The 23,462-nt window shown below is 38.9% G+C and overlaps 1 protein-coding gene across 1 annotated transcript in view; it reads left to right on the forward strand.

Moving 5' to 3' along the window:
* LOC127441594 (sodium- and chloride-dependent glycine transporter 1-like) overlaps positions 1 to 22,447 on the forward strand; it is a 40,469-nt gene extending 18,022 nt beyond the window's left edge. Inside the window, exons 2-13 of the mRNA XM_051699189.1 lie at positions 1,170 to 1,326; positions 2,912 to 3,043; positions 3,218 to 3,488; positions 5,345 to 5,477; positions 5,861 to 5,995; positions 6,213 to 6,316; positions 12,331 to 12,568; positions 13,392 to 13,526; positions 13,615 to 13,714; positions 13,811 to 13,911; positions 14,219 to 14,389; positions 18,218 to 22,447. Of these exons, the coding sequence (XP_051555149.1) occupies positions 1,170 to 1,326; positions 2,912 to 3,043; positions 3,218 to 3,488; positions 5,345 to 5,477; positions 5,861 to 5,995; positions 6,213 to 6,316; positions 12,331 to 12,568; positions 13,392 to 13,526; positions 13,615 to 13,714; positions 13,811 to 13,911; positions 14,219 to 14,389; positions 18,218 to 18,460 (1,920 nt within the window). The 3' untranslated portion in view covers positions 18,461 to 22,447. The remainder of the gene's footprint in view (positions 1 to 1,169; positions 1,327 to 2,911; positions 3,044 to 3,217; positions 3,489 to 5,344; positions 5,478 to 5,860; positions 5,996 to 6,212; positions 6,317 to 12,330; positions 12,569 to 13,391; positions 13,527 to 13,614; positions 13,715 to 13,810; positions 13,912 to 14,218; positions 14,390 to 18,217) is intronic.
* Positions 22,448 to 23,462: the final 1,015 nt, after the last annotated feature.

Genomic DNA, 23,462 nt, shown 5'->3' on the forward strand with positions numbered 1-23,462 from the left:
GGCAAATGACAACAAGCAATCTGAAGCACAGTTGGCATTCTTGCTGCCATTAAAATAATTTCACTGCTCAGAGACTGAAGTGTCCTGCACTGTGTCATCCTATACTTCATCTGAAAATGTTTTAAACAGACTTTAATTCTTTTTTATTATTATTCTATTATACATGCAGTTTTATAATGACACATTAATTGATAGATTACATGGAATATTTGATCTTTTAAAAAAAATTGCCAGGACTAATCAAGTAAATTAGGCCATTAAAAATTGCAAACTTTTAAAGTTTACTAAACATGTCTGTGTTATTTGTCAACTACACATTTGTAAAGCAGAATTGCTCACTGATAGGTTTGCTCTCTGGTCTTTTGTATCAAGTTTGTATTTATCTCCAGAGCTGCAGGGAACATTGCAAACATAGACGCTGAATGTTCATCTGCAGCGTGCCCAGCGTGTGGGCAGAGAGCGTGTTCTGGTGAGATCTTGCGCTTGCCTTAGAGGTCAGCACAAGGAGCATCTGATGAGAACAGATGGAGTGGGTAGACTTTAAATCAGCCCGTCAAGACCAAATGTTTGTCTTGTGCATATGACTTCAGTTCAAATCAAGTTCGCTCCATTACACTCTTCAAGGCTTCAACAGCTCTTGAGTGTAACTTTGATTTAGAGTTTTACATTTTCTCCATATTCTTGGTTGACTTTTAACTTTTTGACATACTGTCTTATATACTTGCATCACATTTTCCGTGGAAAATATTCCATGGAAAACCTGGAAATATCAGTGGATTTGCAGGCCTGAAAATGTCATGAAATTAATGAAAATCCCGAAAAGTCATGGAAAACTCTTTGTTGTGAAGTAAAGATTTTCTAGTTATTCTCAGCTCAAAAATATTTAATTGACTAGAAAATCTCTATGAAGTGTTGTGTCAGCAGTATGTGCTCTGCTGCTGTGCAAGGGCTCCGAATTCTTGTGACACATTTTTAGCATTTTTTGCCAATATCTTATGTTCAGAGAAGTATTCTCAAGTTCTGTTTTGCCTGAACTTATTTTAAACATAAATAACTCACTCACGAAAAGTATACATGTCATTTGTTCTCACCAAGCAATATAGTTTTCATTCAGCCTGGAGAACACATTGGCCACTATCTTATAATATGTACATGTGTCTATGTTTCAGAATGGGGCAGTTCCAGGAGAGCCAGTGAAGAAAGATGAAAACTCCAGAAGGGGAAACTGGGGCAACCAGATTGAGTTTGTCCTCACCAGTGTGGGTTATGCAGTGGGACTTGGCAATGTCTGGAGGTTCCCTTACCTCTGTTACAGAAATGGAGGAGGTGACCATTGTGTTTAATCATTTATTTGTCTTTCTTCTTATTAAATAAAATCTTCCCTTCTTCTACATTCTCTTTCTTTCAATACTAGTCCTGCAGTTTGGCTAGTATTTTATAATTTCTTGCCTGATTTCTAAAGTAGAATAATTGTTGACATTATGTTAACAAAGTCTATGGATGTAATCTAAAGCTATATTTGTGGAATTCAGGGTTTTGTTTTCATGCCATTGAATCCCATTCAAATTCCCTGTTCCCTTAAAAGGACAGTCCTCTGGCATCAAGTCTCATAACACTCCTTTATAAATAGACCTGCATGGCAAGGCAAGGGTTTAGCAGCAGTTATAACAGAGCTTTTATAATCCCCAGTGGCCTGCCCTGGAACCCAGTGCCCCATTAGCTCATACACCCTGAGCTGGGGCTATACCCTGAATTAGCCCATATATCAAACAAGAAACATGAGCCACAGGTTACATGTAATGTACTTGTAGTCATGAACTACAGTTCAATACATCTTATAGTAGTTTGTTGCATGTAAAAAAAGTTTTAATCTGCCCAAGACCAGATGCTCTTATCATCAGTCATACCACTAAGTTGGAATGTTCACATTATGTTAGGTGTATTATAGTTACATGTTTTGTTCCACTCTAGTGTAACTAAGCAACAATACATGAGTGGTTATGCTGTTGTATGAATATCAGCACAGCTGTGATTCTTCTGCAGGAAATCACAGCTGTGCTGATGTTTAGTGCAACAGCATGATTCAGTTCACTTCAATTCCATTATTTGTAAAGTGCTTTTTAAAATATATAGTGCTTTCCCAAAAAGCAAGCCAAAGGCAATAGTGACTAATATGTCTGCCACATCTAAAAGATGTATATGTTGGAAGAAACCTTATTAGGAATTAGACAGTGTTATTACAAGTTTGATATTGCTTTTATGCAACAGCTCTATGAACTGCTATAAAGATAATATCAAGTGAATGGCATTTCAAAAACAGTATGGGCAGCTATTGTTTTTTTCAGTTCCAAAAGAAGCCAAAGCAGCGAACACCGACAAGCAGAGTGATGCAGACATTGAAATGTTCCAGTGCTATTATACAGCATTTCAGTACTCTGGAATGCTGCTCGTCCAGTCAAATGAATGGACCGGAACTAACTGTTGTATAATACAGTATATAACACGGGTGTTAACCTACTGTATTTCAAATGAATTGTATGGGTATTGTGGAACACCATAATGGAATGAGACGTTGGCTAAATTGTTTTGTCACTTTAAAATGGACTTTTGACTTTTGACTTTCTGATAATTACAAGGGTATTATGCTATAAACGTGGTTTATGAGGACATTTCTAGTGTCCCCATAATTCAAATTGCTTAAAAAACATACTAAACAATGTTTTATTGAAAATATAAAAATGCAGAACGTTTTTTGTGAGGGTTAGGTTTAGGGGTCGGGTTAGGGGATAGAATCTATAGTTCGTACAGTATAAAATCATGTCTGTGTAGAGTCCTTATAAGGATAGCCGCACCAACATGTGTGTGTGTGTGTGTGTGTGTGTGTGTGTTTGTGTGTGCCTGTGTATCACAGGTGCCTTTATGTTCCCGTACTTCATCATGCTGGTGTTCTGCGGCATCCCTCTGTTCTTCCTGGAGCTCTCGTTTGGGCAGTTCACCTCCCTCGGGTGTCTGGGAGTCTGGAGGGTCAGCCCCATGTTTAAAGGTGAGCATGCTTTTTTGGTCATTTAAAAACAGGCTTGAAAACAACTCTGAAACCAAACAAACTGAATCAGGTCATTTTAAGTAATATTAGTTATGACCACAATTGGGGGGGAGGGGGACGCTCAAAAAACCTGTTTAATTTTTGACTGTTTTGGTTTGTTCTCTGTCCTCACAGGTGTGGGCTATGGAATGATGGTGGTGTCCACCTACATTGGGATATACTACAATGTGGTGATATGCATTGCATTTTATTACTTCTTCATGTCCATGACAAACCTGTTGCCCTGGACATACTGTAACAACCCCTGGAACACTCCTGACTGCAGTGGGGTGGTGGGCCCTCCTCGAGCTAATGCAACCTTTGCCAATGTGTCTGCTATCATGTCGGGGGTGACTGAAATAGTCAATCGCACCAAGAGGACCAGTCCTAGTGAAGAGTACTGGAGGTAATAAACAAAAACAAAGCACACACACATACTCAAACATATTCCTCCTAGAAATTTTGTTTTGTGCTCCTGTTTAATAAGTGGACCCAGTAAGTGAGTAGACACTTTTTATTCAAAGTGACTTACAGGGACCTGGACATAACTTAGAAAGTACATCCTTGCTTTGATTTCTGGCTTGGGAAGCTGATAAGAGGTTGATATGATATTACGGTGGGACAATTATTACAAAAAACGTAATTGTTGATTATTTTCTTTGATATTGTAATCGCAATTATTATTTCTATAAATAGAATTTATATTAAATTCCTTTTTTGTGTGGGAAGAATTACAAGCCATATTGTTTATGAAAGCTACACCTCCTAAAACAAGCTTAGAACTTTGTTTCTTAATTATTGCAGTTATATGTTTATACTACAATGGGAGCGTTCTAGTTTTGTCGCACCATTACTGATAGGCTTATGCACTGAACTAACATGTCTGTGATTGATTACAATGCCCAACCACTGAAAAAAATTAAAAAACAAAATTTTAATTAAACAGGAGTAGATCTAAATGGTATTCTGTAATTGACACTTTTCACGATTAGTTAATTGTAGCAGCCATAATTATAATCTCGATTATTTTTTCAATTAATTGTGCAGCCCTACATGAAATACTTTTGGATAGTTGAAATGTCCTGTGGTGTGACTTGCAATACTCCCATCTAAAACTTTTCTTCCTCCCCAATTCGTCTATAATTATTTTGCATGCGTTTTTTATTTATTTTATTTTTTTACCTTGTATTTAGTGAGAGACTATTGGAATATACGTTCTTTTAAAAATGCATTTTATCACATCTATGGTCCATTTAAAATATACAAGTGAAGGCAAATAGGTGATTAAAAATAGCGAAAAACTTAAACATGGACATGTTATGTGTCAACTACAACTACTTATATTTTATTTTTTTGTTTTTTGCTGCACTAAGATTTAACAGTCCTGACTCTGGCAGAGAAAGCCGACTTTGTTTTATGGCTGTGGTGAAGCTTCACAGATATTTACACAAGTATCAATACACTGGGAACTAAGATATCTTATTGAGGAGCCCAAAAGTTTACACCAAGATAATTGTAAATGCACTCTATTACTCTCTTTATAGCCATTCAAAAGTACTATACACTCATTTTAAATTTCTCTGTTGTAAACTTGATGATTAAAGGCTGATAATTACTAATCTGTTTGTTTGGTCTAGTCATGTTGTAATGCTTATGCATTTGTCTTGATGTTGGGATCAGGATTAATTGGACTTGACAGATGTGTTTGTTGAATAATGCTTGAACACAGAGTAGACTGACCTAAGACAGTGGAACAGAATGTTTTGTTTTTCTAAGTGTGTGACTGTGTTGTAGTATGCGGGTTTGAATGAATGCTTCACTTTACTGCCAGTAGTCAGAGAATACGAGGCTTTGACCATGAGATGGGTATGCAACCGGGCTAACATCTTTATAAATGATTTGTGCTCTCAGGGTCATGTTGTCACTGTAGTATGAAAGACATTCTTGTTCTTTCCTTCTGTAAACTCATTCATTGTGTGGCTGAGGTTGTTTTTGATGGGGCTGTCTTGAAATTTCCAATTGCTTGCTTATAGAAAGCTTCTATTTAGTTCAGATATTTAACTTGAAAGAAAACTCATGGAATCACATAAAAACTAGTAAAGATTAGCATGGTAAATTTGACCAATGAGGTTTTTTATGCTGCACAGTAATGGCCATAGGAAATATTTTAGTTTTACATGGACAGGAAACCACACTCTGGCTTAAAAATTGTAGATCCTACATTCTCTTACATTCTCTGCCTCACTGATTTTGCGCTCACAGGAACTATGTGCTGAATATCTCTGATGGTATTGGGAACTTTGGAGAGGTGCGTCTGCCCATTCTTGGTTGTCTGGCTGTGTCTTGGGTTGTGGTGTTCCTCTGTCTAATTCGAGGAGTTAAATCCTCAGGCAAGGTTAGTAGAATATCCTTCAACTCCTTCAGGGGGGACAAAACAATTTTATAGTTTTACACTGTACAAAAAATACATGTAATACACATACAGTATACTGTAGACCAGGACGTGAGGGATAGACATACATTCAATGGGCTGCACTGTTTAATACCATGGTGTTGATCGTTTAGCTAGATGTCATACCAAAAAAATAAAAATAAATAATAATTCCAGTGGATTAAAAAACAATGCCTATCAGCCTTGTTTACATAGTGCAAAATTACCTACCACGCATAACCTGGTGGCCCGTAACATTAAAAGCTTCATTAGTTTAGCACTTGGTCTAATTCTGGAATATTTGGCAAGTGTTTCTGACTTTGTTTTAAAATGCTGTCTTTCTTCAGGTGGTCTATTTCACAGCGACCTTCCCTTATGTGGTGTTGACTATTCTTTTCATCAGAGGAATCACACTGGATGGTGCCATCAGTGGCATCAAATACTACCTGACCCCTCAGTGGCAGAAAATTATAGATGCCAAGGTTCATATGCAGCATATATGTATAATTCACCTAAAACTGAAAATTCTGTCATATACTCATGTTCCAAACCCATATGACTTTCTTTCTTTCTTTCTTCTTTCTTTCTTTCTTTCTTTCTTTCTCTCTTTCGTGAAACACAAACAGTGTTAATATAGCAGATAAAGATAATTGATGTTGTACTATTTTAGCATAATACCATATATTTTGTGTTCTATAGGTGTGGGGGGATGCAGCTTCTCAGATTTTCTACTCTCTGGGATGTGCCTGGGGTGGGCTTATTACCATGGCTTCATATAACAAGTTTCATAATAACTGTTTCAGGTAATGACCACTTCATTTAATTGCATAAAAAAATAAAAAAAACTTTCTGATTTTGATGGGCAAAATAGAATGTTTTCCTGTCTTCTGTAAGGATCACTATTGCAGTGGGAGATGAAGATGGGAGTGTTTCAATTAACAATCATCACACAGCTTTACTGATATGGATAGAGTTGGACGTTAACGAGAATGGAGATTAGCAGCCTTGGTAGAAAGCTGGAGAAGTGTGTACTGAAAAAAAATATATACAGATAAGAAAAAGGAGAGAGACAGCAAACATTTTTTTTTTTAAAAAAATGCAGGAAAAAGACAAAATAGTAGCATCAATCTGAGAGCTCAGTTTTGTATCAACAGTGCAGTATTGTACCAACATGCTAGGAGACTTTCCATTAGGATGCATTACTCTGTAGCTCCCCCATGTGGCTGGTATTGCTTAATGCATATAAAAACCTTAAAGTCCGCATGTAACGGAAGTTGCGACCGACTTTACTTCAGTATCGTGACGTATTTCTGAGTGAAATGGAATACTGAGTGAGAAAAAATAGAGGGCGGGGCTTGATTTTATCCACTGGGAATTGATTGGATCTAGAAAATTAGGCGTGCCATTCAGAAATAGAGGCAGATCTAAATGCCAGTTTACAATCAGTTATGGAGGACTACTCGCTACCTGCCATGAGTGTGCACGGCCGGCCCCCAATCGGGCTAATCAGCCGAGGAGAGGGATAAAGCCAAGCCGGATGCGGCAGTTTGGGAGAGAGAGAGCCACACGCAGCTGCCGTGTATGTTTATGTTTGTGTCTTTTTAAGTTTTCATTAAACATTATTTTGACTGTTCAAATCAAATCAAATCACATTTATTGTCACACAGCCATATACACAAGTGCAATGGTGTGTGAAATTCTTGGGTGCAATTCCGATCAATATAACAGTCGTGACAGTGATGAGACGTATACCAATTTACAATAACATCAAATTAACACAACACAATTTAAAGTCTAATATACACATAATTACACACAACACAATATACAAATAATAACATACACTGTACAGTATACAATATGCACAATATAGATACACATTATTCAATAAAAATAAAAAAGTATATATAGTAGATATATAGAATGTACAGTAGGTTGTATTGTACTGTATTGACATTCAGGCTATCGGTTGATAGTAAGTTGTTAAGAGAGAATATAATATAATATAATAATAATATAATTTATGACAGTCCGGTGTGAGATATAAGAGTAAGAGTAATAATAATATTAAAGTGCAGTGCTGATGTATTTTGATCGTGGGAGATCAAGAGTTCAAAAGTCTGATTGCTTGGGGGAAGAAGCTATCATGGAGTCGGCTGGTGCGGGTCTTGATGCTGCGATACCACCTGCCTGATGGTAGCAGTGAGAACAGCCCATGGCTCGGGTGGCTGGAGTCTCTGATGATCCTCCGAGCTTTTTTCACACACCGCTTGTATATATTTCCTGGAGGGAGGGAAGCTCACCTCCGATGATGTGTCTGGCAGTTCGCACCACCCTTTGCAGTGCTTTGCCGTTGTGGGCTGTGCTATTGCCGTACCAGGCGGAGATGCAGCCAGTCAGGATGCTCTCTACAGTGCAGGTGTAGAACCGTGTGAGGATGTGGCGGTTCATTCCAAACTTCCTCAGCCGTCTCAGGAAGAAGAGGCACTGATGAGCCTTCTTCACAACGACTTCAGTGTGGATGGACCATGTGAGTTCCTCAGTGATGTGGACACCCAGGAACTTGAAGCTGCTGACTCTCTCCACTGGTGCTCCATTGATGGTGATGGGACTGTGTTCTCTGTCTTTCCTTCTGAAGTCCACCACAAGCTCCTTTGTCTTACTGACGTTGAGGGAGAGGTTGTGCTCCTGACACCAGTGTGTCAGAGTGTGCACCTCCTCTCTGTAGGCTGTTTCATCATTGTCAGTGATCAGACCTATCACCGTCGTGTCATCGGCAAACTTAATGATGGCATTGGAGCTATGTGTTGTCACACAGTCATGTGTGTACAAGGTATACAAGAGTGGGCTGAGAACACAGCCCTGTGGGGCTCCAGTGTTGAGGGTCAGTGATGAGGAGATGTTGCTGCCTATTCTAACCACCTGGCATCTGCTTGACAGGAAGTCCAGGATCCAGCTGCACAGCGAGCTGTTTAAGCCCAGAGCCCGGAGTTTCTCATCTAGCTTGGAGGGCACTATGGTGTTGAATGCTGAGCTGTAGTCTACAAACAGCATTCTCACATAAGTGTTCTTTTTTACCAGGTGGAAGAGAGCCTGGTAAAAAAGGCTCTCTCCCACCTTGTATTGTGCATCTACAATACACACTGCTCTCTCCCACCTGGTAAAAAAGAACACTTATGTGTTGAATGCTGAGCTGTAGTCTACAAACAGCATTCTCACATAAGTGTTCTTTTTTACCAGGTGGGAGAGAGCAGTGTGTATTGTAGATGTAATGGCATCATCAACTGAGCGGTTGTTGCGGTAAGCAAACTGCAATGGGTCAAGAGAGAGAGGCAGCACAGAGCAGATGTAATCTCTGATTAGTCTCTCAAAGCATTTGCTGATGATGGGGGTCAGAGCAACTGGACGCCAGTCATTTAAGCAAGTTATTTTTGATTGCTTTGGAACAGGCACAATGGTGGATGTTTTAAAGCATGTGGGGACTACAGACAAAGAGAGGGAAAGGTTGAAAATATGTGTAAAAACACCAGCCAGCTGGTTCGCGCACGCTCTGATGACACGGCCCGGAATGCCGTCTGGGCCCGCGGCTTTGCGGATATTCACCCGTCGGAAGGATCGGGTTACATCTGTTACAGAGACGGAGAGTGAACTAACCTTTGTAGCTTCGGCCGGGAGAGCTCTCTCCGTGAGGGCGGTGTTATTTCCCTCAAAACGAGCATAAAAAGTATTTAGCTCATCCGGGAGAGAGGCAGCGGTGTTCATGGCGGAGTTTTTATTCCCTTTAAAGTCCGTGATGATGTTAATTCCCTGCCACATGCTTCTAGAGTTGGTGGTGTTAAACTGTCCTTCAATCTTGTTCCTGTACTGGCGTTTTGCTGTTCTGATAGGCTGTTTTTCGGAGGGCATAACTGGCTTGTTTATGCTCCTCCACGTTCCCGGAATTGAAAGAGGAGGTCCGCACATTAAGTGCCGCGTGAACATCGCTATTTATCCATGGCTTTTGGTTCAGATAGAACCATATTGTTCTGGTCGGAACTATGTCCTCCATGCACTTTTTGATGAAACACATTACGCTATCAGCGTAAACCTCGATGTCGTCATCAGAGGCGGACCGGAACATCTCCCAGTCCATGTGATCAAAACAGTCCTGTAGCGTAGAGTCTGATTGGTCCGACCAGCACTGGATCGTTCTGAGGGTGCTTCCTGTTTCAGTTTCTGCCTGTAAGGGGGCAGAAGCAGAATGGAAGAGTGGTCCGATTTGCCAAATGGTGGGCGGGGGAGGGATTTGTAGCCATCCCGGAAGGGAGAGTAGCAATGGTCCAAAACCCGGTCCCCTCGTGTGTTGAAACTAATGTGCTGGTGGTATTAGTCGCTAGTGCGACTGATTTGAAACTGGCTTTATTAAAATCCCTGGTCACAATGAACGCGGCCTCAGGGTGCGCGGTTTCCTGCTCACTTATTCTCCCATACAGTTCCTTGAGTGCCCGGTCTGTGTTGGCTTGTGGCAGGATGTACACAGCAGTGATAATGATCGCTGTGAATTCCCCTGGTAGCCAGAATGGTCGACACAGAAGCATGAGAAATTCCAGATCAGGAGAGCAGAAAGACTTGATAGAATGTACGTTCCTCTGATCACACCAGGATTTGTTGATCATAAAATGTACACCACCACCTCTGCTTTTACCTGAGAGGTCTTTCGCTCTGTCCGCTCGGTGCACGGAGAACCCCGCGGGTTCAATGGCTGAATCTGGAATCTTCGCAGACATCCAAGTTTCTGTTAGGCAGATAATGCAGCAGTCCCTCGTCTCTCGTTGGAAAGAGATCCGCACTTTCAGCTCGCAGAGCTTGTTATCCAGAGACTGAACATTTGCCAGTAGAATAGTGGGTAGCGGGTGTCGATTTGCGCGGCGTCTTACTCTGATGAGAACGCTGGCTCTGTTTCCCCTTTTCCTTTTGCGTTTTCGCGGCCGGGCTGACCAGACAAAGGGCTCCGCTTGCGTGTTTGTAAACAGCGGGTCGGCATTGAGGAATTTGAAGTCCGGTTTATGGTGTGAAATTGCTGAACCAATGTCCAAAAGTGTTTGTCTGTCATAGACAATAAGGCAGACAACATCCAAGACAAAAAACATAAGAATTGTGAACAAAACAAATAAAACACTGCCATGTTGTGTCGGAGCTCGCAACGCAGCAGCCATACTCGGCGCCATCTTGAGACCATTCCAGCCGGTTCAGCCGGTTCCTACCTCCTTCTTGCCCGTCCCTAACCTTGTTACACCTTCCTTTTTCGAAATGTAAAAAATCAAGCAATCGGGCCCGCAACCAGGGTATTTGGGGGATTGGGAAAAGGGTTTTGGGAGAGCCACAAACTAAAATGCACCTCACCATCTCTGTTTGTTATGCGTCTTTATTACTCCCTGTCAAAGCTCAATGCAGACTGGCAGTTGGAGGGGAGTGGTTAAAGGATGTTCTGCCCAAGCCGTCAAACTGACGTCATCAGAGAAGGAATGTCATTCCAGAGGCGAAGCTAATTTTCAGATTTTGATTGAAGATTACGAAGACAAACAGTTTTTTTCTGTGGATTAACTTGCACGGATGAATTGTTCGCCACAAGACTAGTAATGTGCGCTAACAAAGTAAATAGGGTCAATTTTGATTACATGCGGACTTTAAAGGTATAGTTCACCCAAAAATTACAATTCTGTCATTATTTACTCATCCTCATGATATACCAGGTGTGTATGACTTTCTTTCTTCACCAGAACACATTTGATGAAAAATAGAAAAATATCTTAGCTCAGTAGGTCCTTAAAATGCAAGGGAATGGAGATTGCTCTTTTGAAACTATAAAAATCACAGTCAGCAAAAACATCATCAATACGACTGCAGCGGTTAAATTAATGTCTTCTAAAGTGATACGATCACTTTTGGTGTGAAAATGATCAATATTTAAGTAACTATAAACCATCTCTTCTGTTAGGCTTCACGAGAGGGTGGATTCCAAGCAGTCTCTCGTGTGACTTATTCACATTGCCATGATACAGATGTAATCTCACGTTCTCCACTCGGTTGAGACATCCAGGATAAGCACACAAACGCACCATTGTGAGTAAAGAAACATATAAATACTGATCTAAACCAAAACCAACCACCTTCTCACTTCTAAACAGCGCTGCTCTTCCGGCTGTGACGCACGTGCTTCAGTTCTCACGTGTTTCAAGTGCGATTACGTCACACGCGCTTACCGCTGCTGACCGGAAGCAATGATTTAGAGTTAAAAAAGTACTTAAATATTTATCTTCATCACACCAAAACTGATTGTGTCGCTTTAGAAGACATTAATTTAACAGCTGGTGTCGTATGGATGAAGTTTATGCTGACTGTCTGTGATTTTTGGAGCTTCAAAAGAGAAATCTCCATTCACTTGCATTTTAAGGACCTACTGATCTAAGATATATTTCTATTTTTCTTTAAATGTGTTCTGCTGAAGAAAGAAAGTCATACACACCTCGGATATCATAAGGGTGTGTTAATAATGACAGAATTTAGATTTTTGGGTGAACTATCCCCTTAAAGCGTTCATTCACCGAAAATTTAAAATGCTGTCATCTTTTACTCGCTCTCATGTTGTTCAAACCGTATGACTTGCTTCTATAGAAGAAGAAACAACATATTGTTTTAATTTTTTTTAAGTAAACTATCCCTTTAATCTGATGAACTGAATTGAAAAATATTGGAATGAATTTCAGTGCCCATCCATTTGGTTATTATTATGATATTATTGTAAACCAATTTTTTGTCTTCTCTCTATGTCGAACAGAGACAGTATCATCATCAGTGTAACGAACTGTGGTACCAGTGTGTATGCTGGCTTTGTTATTTTCTCCATCCTTGGATTCATGGCTCATCATCTGGGGGTGGATGTGTCAGAGGTGGCTGATCATGGGCCGGGGCTGGCGTTTGTGGCCTACCCAGAGGCCCTAACACTGCTGCCCATATCCCCACTCTGGTCCCTGCTCTTCTTCTTTATGCTCATTCTATTGGGCCTGGGCACTCAGGTAAGATTAACGTTCATAAAAGAACACTCACACCACAGCAAAAAGGTGCTGAGTCAGAGAGTACTATCAAAAAACAGAAAAACTTGCACACTAACTTAATGTTTAAAAAAAAAATTGTCTTTAATAAATATTCATACTGTTAAAGTTTTGACCCATTAAAGACACTTTTTTTTGTTTTGTTTTTTAGCAGTATGGCGTGTGCAAGTTTTTCTCTGTTTTTTCACTGAGATAAGATTTTCGTATATTTATCCCTGCACAGCTTGCAAGGCAGCACTATATTGAAATGTATTATACATTTTTTGTATCCTTTTTTGGTTCTTCTGCATTGTATTTTTTATTTTAAATTTTTTTTGCAATTAATACAGGTTCATACCTTGTTTTGAAGATAATTTCACCATTAGGTGTTCTATCTATTTTTTGTCTTTTAAACTTTATAGTTTAAGGATTTTAAGATTAAAGTTTGAGAATCTCTGATTGACTTACACTTAAAGAAAGTGCAGTGTAATCATTTGTCATTGCAATACTGTATTTGCATACTTAATTGTGATTGTTTATTCCCTACATCTGTTTATGCTATCTTGGCTATGCTTTATCTGTATTACATATTAATATCAATCTCTTTCTACCTTTATCTACATTTGAACTCACATCTTTCTTTAACAATTTTTTCACCTGAACTTAAACATTATTATTTTGCTATATTGCACAATTTTTTTCCTTCATGAAATGCAAATTTAGTTTTACTTGTAGTTAATGTGAAACGTATGGTAAAATTCCTTTCTTTCTTTTGTGTAATTATAATGTTCTTCTAATGTTTGTATAGTTCTGTTTGTTGGAGACTTTGGTAACAGCTGTAGTAGATGAGATTGGAACTGATTGGATTATCAAAAATAAGACTTACGTCACTCTGGGAGTGGCTATAATAGGCTTCCTCCTTGGAGTACCACTGACAACACGGGTGAGTAATGAAAATACACTCAAAAAGGCAATCATACGTGACTTTTATCCACAGATTGACCTGAGCTGTTGTGTTGTGTGTGATGTAGGCAGGGATATACTGGTTGCTGCTTATGGACAACTATGCTGCTAGTTTCTCTCTAGTCATCATCTCTTGCATCATGTGCATCTGCATAATGTATGTCTATGGTGAGTCCTTTTTGTCTCTTTCTGCATGACTGTGTTAAGGTCACAGCAGCTGGTTGTAAACTGAGGAGTTCATTTCTACATTGTGTTTCCATTCAGGTCACAAAAACTATTTTAAAGATGTGGAGATGATGCTGGGCTTCCCTCCTCCAGCTTTCTTCAGGATCTGCTGGAGATTTGTGTCTCCTTTAATTATTACTGTGAGTAACGGCAATGCTGAGCTGGATGATTTCTCTCTATCAGTTTGATTAAAGCTATGATTATGGATCACCTTGAAATTCAATAGATTTGTTCATTTATTATTATTATTATTATTAGAAGCTTTACAGTAAATGTGAATGAAATACTAGAAACTTTTGAGCCATCATTTGCTAAAGTTTCTATTTAAAATGGTTTCACCAAATAAACTTGCAGACCAGTTCAGTTGGTTTCTTTTTTGTGAAGCAGGTTTCTACAAATTGTACAAACAAACCTAATAATTTATTTTTTGTTTCTGTCTCTTCACAGTTCATTCTGATTTTTACAGTGATCCAGTACAAGCCTATCACCTACAATGACTATGTATACCCCAGCTGGTCATTGGTCATTGGATTTGCCATGGCTTTGTCTTCAGTTATCTGTATACCCATCTATGCTCTGTTTAAGATTGCTATGTCTGAAGGATCTACATTTTTAGAGGTAAGACATGTGTTCTGCTCCTTCAGAGCTATAGCTGTTCTATACAGTATATAAAGCTGTGTATTATATGAAATATATGGATAGTTTTAGTCCTGGATGCTATTCTTGATAATGCCTCAGCACCCATAGCTGACAGTTATTCTTATTTTAATGAACATTTGAGCCCTTAATATTCTTATTTTGTGGCAAACGTTTTATAAAAGCAATAACGCACACAAGGTTGTGCCATGGTGTGAATAAAGTCATAAGGGGTAAGAGGTATAGGCTGAAGAGGTTGCTGGCACCCTAATAGCTCCCTTCAGTCATGACTATATTCATAATATAACACTTGTGCCTCACTGCTTAATTAAGATTTATTGTGGATAAATATGAATAGAGGGACTATTTGTAAAGTTTTTTATTTTTTTTATTTTTTTTTTTTTTACCATTGGTTCATATCATATTTGCATGAAATTGGCTATAAATCAGAAATCTGTAGTGTTTGGCTGTAGTTTCATCTGTGGTTTATAGCGTATGGCAGACAAGCAGAAAGGTGCACCTATAGAACTGTAAATTTAGTACATTTCCTTTCACTCTTCTCACTGCATGCACCTGCAAAGAAGCACCATTTCAAACACTTGCTGAAATATACGTCTTTTTAAAGACGGAAATGTTTCACAAGCATTTTCCACACTTGTAAATACATCCCTCTGGCTGATGGGTTTGAGCGCTGTTCTGTAACAGTTCTCACTGAGACTGATTGCAATCAGTGTGACTGCATGAAACTTACAACACTTGACTCCAACAGCTCGCTTTCATTCTGAAAGTCGAAGCCACTCCTCTCTTCTCCCACTTACTCCTCTGTGGCTCCCAAGGGACCGTATGAGTACGAATGAGAATGTATGAGTTCCGTCTGCAAAAATAGGGGATTTAGAGCCTAAAGATTTAGGATGGTTTGCCATAGGCTCAAGCCTTGAGTGCCTCCTTTACCTCAATATGCTGCAGCTTTCCCAATCATTACAAATGCTCTTTGTAGCCTGCGCTGAGCCCTCACTGAAACAGTGCTCACTGAGACTGAGATTGTGATCATGGCGAACAGATGAAACTCAACACGCTTTGCTCTCAGTTAAACACTTTCATTCTGAAAACTGAAGCCACTCCCCTCTCCTCCCGCTACCATGTCACAACACAAACTCAAATCCTCATTGCAAGGCATGTATGCTAGATAAACCCTGTGGATCGGCTTCTTCCGCATTCCCAGGACAACACTCTCGTTTTCCCAGCCGTTTTACCCCCACCGGGAACACTATTTGCTGTTAAGTATGCCAGAGCTCTGCCTTGCCCCAGCACAACTGACAGACCACGAAGCAGCTGCATGAGGCATGAACATCTAGCTGATTTGACTCAGTTGCGCTGTGCAATCACCCCCCGATGGGTGGTGGCATTCAGCCGGCAGCAGCCATTCCGAGCACAGTAGAACACAGCTTCGTATGTACTTCATAAGGCAACCACCTCATGCCGTTTTGTCGGACAGTGCATGTGGCCCATACTGGACTTGAGGTGCTTGAATTTGACACTTAAAAGTCTCCATTCAAGGTAGTTACTCAGAGACTGATTTTGCCTCATGTCTGTCCACTGGACTGGGATGTGTCAAACGATTTGCAGACAAAGATGTACATGTCCCCTTTTCCCTCAAGGGAGACAGCATTCCAGTTCAAGGTTCTACCCTTCAGGTTATCCTTGGCCTTTTGTCATGTACGAAATGTGTAGATGCTGCGCTTGCTCCGCTGAGCCCTTGCGGCATCCATGTTTCCTCAGTGATTGATTGCTAATTGCTCAATCAAAGGTGCAAGCGTGCAAGCACAGAGACCTGTTGCTAGCACATTGGGGCCACAAAGGGCAACTGAACAAAGAGCGTGTTAGTGCCCAGTCAGCAAGATTTCTTACTAGGAATAAAACTTGACTCTGTAAACATGTCGGCACCTGACGACAAACGCATTCAGTCAATTCTTCTACACATGAATGTGTCAGTACAAGCGGGCACTGGGCTTGATGGCAGCTGCCATCACCCTGCTAGGCTTGCTACAGATGAGACCTTCCAGTGCTGGCTCAGCCCGAGGGTCCCTCAACAAGCTTGTCAACAAGGTCAGCTTTGCCATATAGTGACACGTTGCTGTTTAAGTCATGCTAGCTATTGAGAAGAACAGAGTTTTATTGGAAACTGTGACATTCACCAAAATGGTCACCACGGATGTGTCCAATGCAGGCTGGGGAACCCTGTGCAACCGGCATTGGGCATTTGACACCTGGAAAGGTGCACAAACTGTGTGCCACATAAATCGCCTGGAACTGCCTGCTCTTGGCTCCAAGAGTCTTTCGATCAGAAAGTTCACATCCTGACTTTTGCGGACAGCACTGTAGTTGTGGCATATATAAACTCAGCAAGACCTGTCTCCTACATGCGACACACGTCCTCCGGTCACCTGAGCAGAAGAGCAGGTTTACTCTAGTGTCAGGGTGCTTCAGGCCCTTTTGGTAAGCAACTCTTATTAGAGTTCATACTGAGCCTGTAAAAAAATGGAATCAGCTGAGGCTAAGAGAAAGGGCATTATGCATGTTCACTGTCCAAACAAGTAAATTCAGTGTATCGGAACAACTATTGTTTGCTGTTTAGGCAGCTCAAAGGGTTTGGCCGTCTTTAAGCAAAGAAATTCGCACTGGGTCGTGGATGTTATTCCACTCGCTTGTGATTAGCAAGGCATACAATGTCCCATGGGTATAAAAGCTCATTCTACCTGAGAGTATGGCCTCGTCTTGGGCATGGACAAAGGGCATGTCTCTAGAGGACATATGTCTGGCTGCAGTTTGGGCATCTCCTCACATTTGCATGTATGTATTTATGTATGTATGTGTTGTATGTATTCACGGAGGAAGAGGGTTGATCACTAACCAATAAAAATGGTTAAAATCGGTGTTATATTAAAAACTATGGTCTCACTATTCCCACTGGTGTGAATGCGAGCATGTGTGCATTGTTTCACTACCCTCTTGGCTAGTGTCATTGTTCCAAAGCCCAATATTTCACTAGGCGATCTCTCTGCTCCCCTCCTTCCTGCTAAATGGTAATATGTGTTGAGACGTTGGTCCACTACCCAGCAGGCTATTGTTTCTGTACTGGCATCGAGCCATTGGCTTATTGTTCCCAATTCTGTCCTGTTTCTCTATAAGAAGGGTGGCCACAGTAATGCTTCTGACTACCTCGTAAGGGCTAGTAGGCATTGTACATCAGTTCTACGGCATTATGGTATACGGCTCCCATAGTGTCAGCTTCTGATGCAGTTTCAAAGTTACTTTCTTGAAATGGAACGTCTTGGTTACTCATGCAACCTTGGTTCCCTGAAAGGAGGAAATAAAACGTCAAGTAGCTGTGCCGCAGCTACTGATTTTTTGCAGTTATGGGACGAGAGATATGCTCTCCTTCCTTCCATTTGGAAAATTATGACGTGTGAAGCTAGGCTCTGGCTTAAATGCTCACGATGACATCAGCATAAGCGAAATGCAAAGAATAACCAGCCAGTTGAATTGGTGTGATGGTATAGGGTTTAAAGTCCCATCCCCTGAAGGGTTTTCCCATAGCGTTAGCTTCTGATGCAGCATCTTGTTACTTCCTTTCAGGGAACTAGGGTTACGTGAGTAAGCAAAATGTTAAATTTCTCAGTTACTGTAACTTTTTTTGTATATCTGATTGATTATTTCCTTTAAATAATTTACTTGCTTTGGCTTTTAAGTTACACCAAGCCTTTTGAAAGAATTGCATCGGAGTTGATTAACCGATTGTTACTTCCGCAGCGTTTGAAGAACTCTGTGAAGCCTGACCCGAACTGGGGCCCTGCCCTCCAGGAGCACCGTAAGGGACGATACGCCACCACGGGGCCTGAATCTATGGAAGTGCGCCCTCTCAAAGAAGAGCTAAAGAACGTGGGGAAAGAGAAACTCAAAGAGGAAAAAGAAACGGAGGAGAAAAAGGATGAGATCGGTCTCACCATCCCTGGAAGCAACGGCTCCACGTTGAACCCCACACCGAGTGCATAGAGGACCCTTCCCCACCCTCGCCACAGGACGGTTCCCTCTCCCTGCTATCACACTTTGCGGGACAGGCCACTATCGCTGGAGACCTTTACATATTGTAAGGGCTTTATGAAATCTAACCTCTAGAGAAATTGGTTGTCATCCAAAACCTTTTTCTTTTTGTACACATAATTTAATAGTGCAGACATGTTCATATACAGGAAATGTTTGCATACACACAGTGTGTATATAGCACATTGTACAATATTTTCACTCTGTGTTGAGTAGACTGGCGACGTGACTGTAGTGGCAGCAGGAGCTACAGTGGGATTTGGCTTATGTTTATAGAAGTGGCAGTGCTGGTCAGGTTAAAAGCTGAAGACCAAATAATCTTTGTAGCGATGTTGTCAAGGCCCATAATAACACTGTTGAGGTGGGATTATTATCATTTTCTACTTTGTATCCATTGCCATGTTTGGGAATCATCTTGATTACATTTAGTTATGGTGATGTGTAGTGGATGATCAGTATGATTTATTCAGTGGCCAGTGCCATAAATTGCAAGTGACTGATGTTTAATTAAATGCATGGATTTTATATATGGATGGAAACTTTATATATAAAAAAATACTGTTATACATTGACTGGATTGCCGGTACATTTCAGAACTAATACAAAGGAGAGCTAACACTTTTGTTTACTGGCCAAGTCAACATGGTTATCGGCTGATAACAATAATCTCAAAATGGACGATTTGTTATCTCAAAATATCAGCTGATTAATTCACCTGAACCGATGTTTAGAAAAAGTGTTAGTGTTCAGAACAATAAATGAGCATAGGCCAAGAGAATATCAAGAACTGAAAAGTGAGAGCACAAATGCAAAACAAAGAATATTTGGTCTTCAGCTATCACTGACAGGGGTATCTGGACTGAAGTATAACTTGTCAACTCCTTCTTGACTAACTTTTCCCATTCTCAGGGTTTTTTTTTTTTTTTTTTGCAAAACATTTTCCAACACCTTGAGATGATTTATTTGCTTATGTTAGGTGTTTGACATGAGAGGAGAGGGGTTTTCGTGTAGGAACTTACACATGAAATGCCAAATCTGTCTACTCTTCCAGGCATTTTAAAGCTAAATTGCGAGGCATCTCCTTAGCGAGGGGAGCATGTGTGCGGTAACAGAAGCAGCTAGTTCCTCATTAGATTCAGTACTGTAGTATGCACACTAACCTTGCTTTTCACAGAAAAAAATAGGCATGTTACCAAAAACATGTGCACAAAACCTTTATATCCTGATGTCTTAGCTGGTATGATTGTTATTATGTGTGTGTGTTATACTTTTTTTTTCTTTTTTTTTTTTTTTTGTCTACTCATATTAAGAGACTTGAATTGGTGTGTATCTCTCATTTAAAAGCATCTGGTTGTACTGAGCCAAGCAGTCATGTGATTGAACTCTGAATTAGTACAGTTAGGTTGCATGCAGAAAGACCACAGGTTTTCCTTAGCAGAGAAAACATAGCATCAATCAGATGTATATGATATATACACATACAAGAGAACCTATAGAAAATTAGGTAATAACCACAATGTTTACTATTTCTCATGACTGACTGGTTTCACATGTGATCTATTTTGGTTTTGTAGGCAGGGACAGACTGAAATGGATATTTTGACTATGCTTAGACGTTTGTAGATTGGCTTTCATATGATGGTAGAATATAGTTCATATAGCTGGATGGATTGTTGTCAAGATGCCACATATCATATCATTCCAGTGTTGTTTAAACAAGGCCCCTCTCTTACAATGCATAGAGTTGGAGTGGCACAAATTCATGCTTACACTGTGAATATGTCTGGGAGATTGTCTGATGTTCCGTAAGGGGGATTCTATTAATGCAGCTGCTAATGTGCTTATGGATCGAATAATGAAACTTCTGATTATTATTTTTTTCTCCTAAACAGTAAATCACAGTATACTGTATAGTCAAGCCAAAGTAGCTTGTTGTTATTTCTCTCCTCTCTCTCTCTCTCTCTCACACACACACACACACACACACACACAATGCACAATCTAACAGAAAAAGTGACAAAAAATGTTTTTTAGGACAAGTAAGGGGTCAATCACATCACTTTGCTTTTGTGTTGGTCCAAACTGTTTTTTAGATGGGGGTTTTTTCTCTGTCTATGTAAACATGCGCTAGATGGACGTCTATCACAAGCCCTTTTGATATTAAATCATGTGCAGGATAAAAATTATAGATATCTATAATTCAATTTTCACTAGTTAACATGCTAATTCTTTTTACCTGCTATGGGATTGCCATTAATGAAAATGCTACTTTTTGATATCTCACTGATTCTTGAGATAATGGACAAAACATGTTTAAAATCTGAGTTTTTATTTTTTTAATACTAAATTAATTTTAAATGGATATAATTGTAGACAAAGGCCTCAGCTAATGAACCATATAAAGGAACAGGGTTTTTTTTTTTTTTTTCTGAAAACAGACATTTAATCACTTCATAACTTGCATCTTACTGTAATTAGTGTCAGCTCCGTCAGACACACTAAAAAGCATGCTATTTTAATTTGATCCATTTAACAAGAGTGTAAAGTCTTTAATTATCTAATAATGGTGTTCAGTGAAGGAGTTAAGTGATGAAATACATTCTATACATTTTCTGTTTTCACACTGTTCTGAAAATTCTGACAGAGTTGACATAATTGAGTATTTTTCCATTTTAACCATTCATTGTACACTGGTGATTTTTTTTTTTTCTCAGTTGAAGCTGCCTCTATAACTTAAACTCTAATGCCAAAATGTATCCCACAATTCTAACAGAAATTATTGTAGTGAGAATGACAGATTTGAGACTTAAACATTGTTTTTTCAATATGAAAAAATTATCAAACTTACCAGATCTTTCAAACTTTCCAGCGCAGGAAGTGGGACAGGGGTGATCAGAGTCATAGCTGACCATGGCATTGTCAGATTTTTTCAAGATTATAAAAATCTGACAGAGCTGACACAAAGTGATGACACAACTTTGATAGGGAGTTTTTTTTTAGTTTTTTTTAATTTTTTTTTAATTTTTATTTTTTTTATAGAAAATATCATTTAAAGTTTACTTCATGTATTGTTTGACATCTTACAGATCCTTACCTTTCATTTGATATTTATATTTATGAATTTGTTGCATTTTTAAACACTTTGTTTGGCAGTTTAACATTGTGACCTCTTGCTGAGGACAAGTTAAGTTACATCTAAGTATAGAGCATGCATTTAAAAAAATTCTAATGAAATTATTTAAAAATATAAGTATACATATTTCCTTTAGATTGAACTTTTCCAGTATTTTTATTATTGTGAATTTCTTGTTTTTTAACATATAGATGACTTTTGTATGCAAGACATTTTTTGTCACTTATCTCAAGAATCAGCGATCTAGTAAAAACATTTATTCATAATATTAAAAATTACGTTATTACTCAGGTAAATACACATTCTTGATATCAAAATTGGAATTTCAAATAGTAAAAGAAATGATTATTGATATTTGTAATTGCATTTTCACTAGTAGAATTTCACAATGATCTGTCATTCACTCCTGTTCAAAACGCAATTACAGATATCTATAATTTTTTACTAGCTGAAATTGAAACTTCACAGATCAACTACAATTTATAATGTACTATAATATACTATTTACTAGTGAAAACGCAAATTTTTTATACCAATGATTTCATTGTTTCTAGTGCAAATGTTCATTCCTGATATTTACAAATGAATTACAACTAGCAAAAAATTTGGTTTTCACCAGTGGCAATGTTAATTTCAGATATCTTTAAGTTTATTGTAACAAGAAAGCCTTTTAAGAATCTTTAATTACTCTTACATTTATTTATATCTATAATCCATTTCAAGGTTATATGAAATACCAAATCTAGCATGTTGAAATACATGATCACATAAAAAAAAAAAAAAAAATGCATTTCACTAATTGCTAATATCAGAAATAGATACTTGTAAAAATTTAATAATTGTAAAAAAAAAAAAAAAAAATATCAGTAAGAAGTACATAGCTCATATTTGAAATTTCAAATAGAAATTGATTACAAATTATCTGTTATTGCATTTTTTTAACGGGCGTGAATGACAGATACTTGTTTTTAGTAGTTGAAATTCCATTTTTGGAAAATCAAGAATTGGTATTTGATGTAATTTAGTGAGTAATGATGTAATGATGTCATTCTTGATATCAAGAATTAATGTTTTTACTAGTGCAAATGTATTTTAGTGAAAATCAGTGTTAGTGATATCAGTAAAGTAATTTCTTTGCTGATATCATGAATTAGTATTTTTCCTAGTGAAAACTGAACTGTGGATATCTATAACTCATATCATACGTGTAATTAAATGTCAAAAGTTCTTGTGATAGGACATCTTTGACCATTGTGCCGCCTCACGCTGTTTAGCAGGAGCGTCACGTGTTTTAGACGCTGTGTCAAGTTAAAAAGTACTTCAACTGTTACAAACACATCTAGGTTTTTAGCACAAGGACATATTTGGTGTGAATGGTCCCTAACAGGAGGTATCGAACACTCAGGGGAGTAGTTAGAGGTTCGAGTCCTAGGTTTTTGTGATGTCATCAAAGCACAACAGTACTTGCAGGTCACAAACTCTAGCTTTTCCTGTTAGACAGTTGGTAAAGTAGCTTAAAGCAGCAAAATGCAGCATACACTCTCTGTGCTGCCCGGTTTAGGGGTCAATAAACAACTTGACTCAACACTAACAGCACTTTTATTTACTGGTTCACTTTAGCTGGCTACATGAACAGCAGCTACAATAAGATTAATCGCTGTCAGATATATGAATGCACAAGATTGAAGCTTGCTTTGGGCCTCATTTGTCAAATTTGTGGGCCGCAGACCTTGAACGTGACACGAAGGCCATGTGTCTGTCTCTAGGTACTGTAAATTGACCTTTACTCTGTTGACATTCTTTATTACAGTAGAAATGTTA

The sequence above is a fragment of the Myxocyprinus asiaticus genome, chromosome 5 (assembly GCF_019703515.2).
Source record: "Myxocyprinus asiaticus isolate MX2 ecotype Aquarium Trade chromosome 5, UBuf_Myxa_2, whole genome shotgun sequence".
Classification (NCBI taxonomy): domain Eukaryota; kingdom Metazoa; phylum Chordata; class Actinopteri; order Cypriniformes; family Catostomidae; genus Myxocyprinus; species Myxocyprinus asiaticus.